The sequence below is a fragment of the Galeopterus variegatus genome, unplaced genomic scaffold, assembly GCF_000696425.1.
Source record: "Galeopterus variegatus unplaced genomic scaffold, G_variegatus-3.0.2 Scaffold9897, whole genome shotgun sequence".
NCBI lineage: Eukaryota > Metazoa > Chordata > Mammalia > Dermoptera > Cynocephalidae > Galeopterus > Galeopterus variegatus.
This window is the reverse complement of record NW_007736008.1, coordinates 35,889-38,161: the sequence shown is the minus strand read 5'-3', so window position 1 is coordinate 38,161 and position 2,273 is coordinate 35,889. Positions and strand designations below refer to the sequence as shown.

General features: G+C 36.2%; 1 protein-coding gene across 1 annotated transcript in view; it reads right to left on the bottom strand.

Annotated features, from left to right (window-relative positions):
* LOC103609649 (probable C-mannosyltransferase DPY19L2) overlaps positions 1 to 2,273 on the bottom strand; it is a 47,090-nt gene that overhangs the window by 19,130 nt on the left and 25,687 nt on the right. Inside the window, exon 5 of the mRNA XM_008593950.1 lies at positions 262 to 383. Within this exon, the coding sequence (XP_008592172.1) occupies positions 262 to 383 (122 nt within the window). The remainder of the gene's footprint in view (positions 1 to 261; positions 384 to 2,273) is intronic.

Genomic DNA, 2,273 nt, shown 5'->3' with positions numbered 1-2,273 from the left:
ATTTTCATTAAAACCTTTAAGAAATCTTAATTAGTTAAAAGCTACCCCCATGAGGCTATACGAGAGGCCTTTAATATATTATTTTAGTGACATTTCCAGTTTCTGGTTGTATGACATTGGTTAAGCTTCTGAAAAATCAAATAAATAGACAAACTTTCCTATTAATCAAGTAATCTCATTAATTATCCTTTTCATTTAATCAACAAATATCATCCAGTCCTTATTAGCCCAGTGAAAGATCTTTTAATTCAGTAGTCTTACCTCAGGTATGCACCATATATGAAGAACAATCCCATCATCAGTCCATTTAAAATAAAAATCACACCAACATAAAAGCAAGCAGGGTCTCCCAATCCTTTGAAAAGACACAGATTACTCAGTATTTAATGAATAAATGACTATAAAGCAATTGGGCATAATTATCTCAGTGCTCCGTAATCAAGAGCTCATGAATTTGCTGAAAGCATTTGCTTTCCAGATTGCTACTCTCTTCAATAGTTGCATTAATACTTTACCTTCATACGAGCTATTATTTAGTTACGCTTATACCTTCCCGTACTTAAGTGTTATACTGTAATGATTCGTTAGAGCTTCACATTTCTTTAAGTGATACTGTAAGATGATCCAGTTACTTGATCCATTATTACGAACAGTTGGAATCTTAATATATCCCATCTATAAGATTGTGTGTATATCTGTGTGTATAACACTTACTACGTGCTCCACAATCATAATGTCACATAATTCTCAGAACAAATGTATGAGATTAGTTGGTACAAAAATACTTTTTTTTATGGTTGGGAAAACAGAACATAGAAACTTAAGTAACTTGCCAAAAGTTATTTAGCTCTAGCTGGTTGGAGCCAAGGTCTGAAGACTGGCCTGTCTGATTCCTTCTACTTCTCTGACTGCTCCTTTCAGTCTGTTCTAAGAACTTCTCTTGTTTTATTCACCCCTCTTCAATGCTGGACCTCATCAGGCTCAGTCACATGCCCTCTTCTTCTCTTAGTCTGAATATTCTCCTTAAAGAAACTCTTCCACTTCCATGGCTCCAATTATCTTCTAGATACTGATGATTCCAAGTCTCTACTCAGCCCAGAACTTTCTTCTTATTCCTATACTTACATATATCCAGGTAGCCACCTGACATCTCAACTTGAGATCTCTCAGGTACCTCAAAGTGTGAAATGTAGCAATTCAAACCTGCTACTTTTCAAATGTGTCCTGTCATTCAAAGGGACTCAATTACTTGAGCCAGGAACCAAGCTCTGTTACATAACTCTCCACTCTCCTTCCCCTCTCCCATTTAACAATTACCAAGTCTCGTCAATTCTATTTCCAAAATACCTCAAATCCAGACACTTTCCAGTGATCTTTCCTGCAATCACTCGCTGAGAATAATAGCCTCAACCTGGCCTCAATAAACCCGCTTTTGTCCTTTACGAATATCCTTTCCATACAACTGCCAAAATAATATTTTTTAAGATGCAAATCTGTTAAAATTCTTCAATGAATAAAATATAAAATCCTTAACCACTCTATGGCTCTGCATGATCTGACGCTTGCTCACATTCCCAGCACCATTTTGCACCATTTTTCTTCTCCATCTCTCTGCTCCAGGAATTCTAGTCTTCCTTTAGTTCCCTCTTGACATAGGACTTTTGAGTATGCTGGCCCCTATTCTCAAACACTTCTCCTTTCTTACTCCTGACCTCAGTAACCTCATTTTCTTATGTGCAGTACCCATCACAGTTGTAACTGCTAACAACACTCTCAAAGCATCACCTCTAGGAGGGGAAGGCCCCACGCCTACCTGGGACATGTCTGTGTCCCAGGGCCAAACACTAACCTATTGCTTATTGGGAACGTAATACCATATGTGTCCACATAGAAGGTGATATATTTCATCCCTCAGAAAAGGTTATATCTTCTAGCTGACTGAGACATTACAAAGTTTCTTATTTTATAATGCATTTTCTCCATTCCTTTTACATTATACAAAAATGTATAACTGATCTTCAAATATCCTCTACCAATGCTATTTTAGATGACATAAACATCACCTGAAGGAATCAGTAAATATGTAAGGGAAACACAGATTTACTTTATATTCTAAGAGTTCAATGTTATTATAAACAAGTCAGTAAAAATACATTCATAAAATATAGTAAGTAGTCATGCTGTAGAGAATCTGAGAAAATAAAGAAAAAACAAGTGTGTAAATTTCATGCAAGTAGATGTACGTGGCTTTAAATAAGAGTCTCAAGGGACAG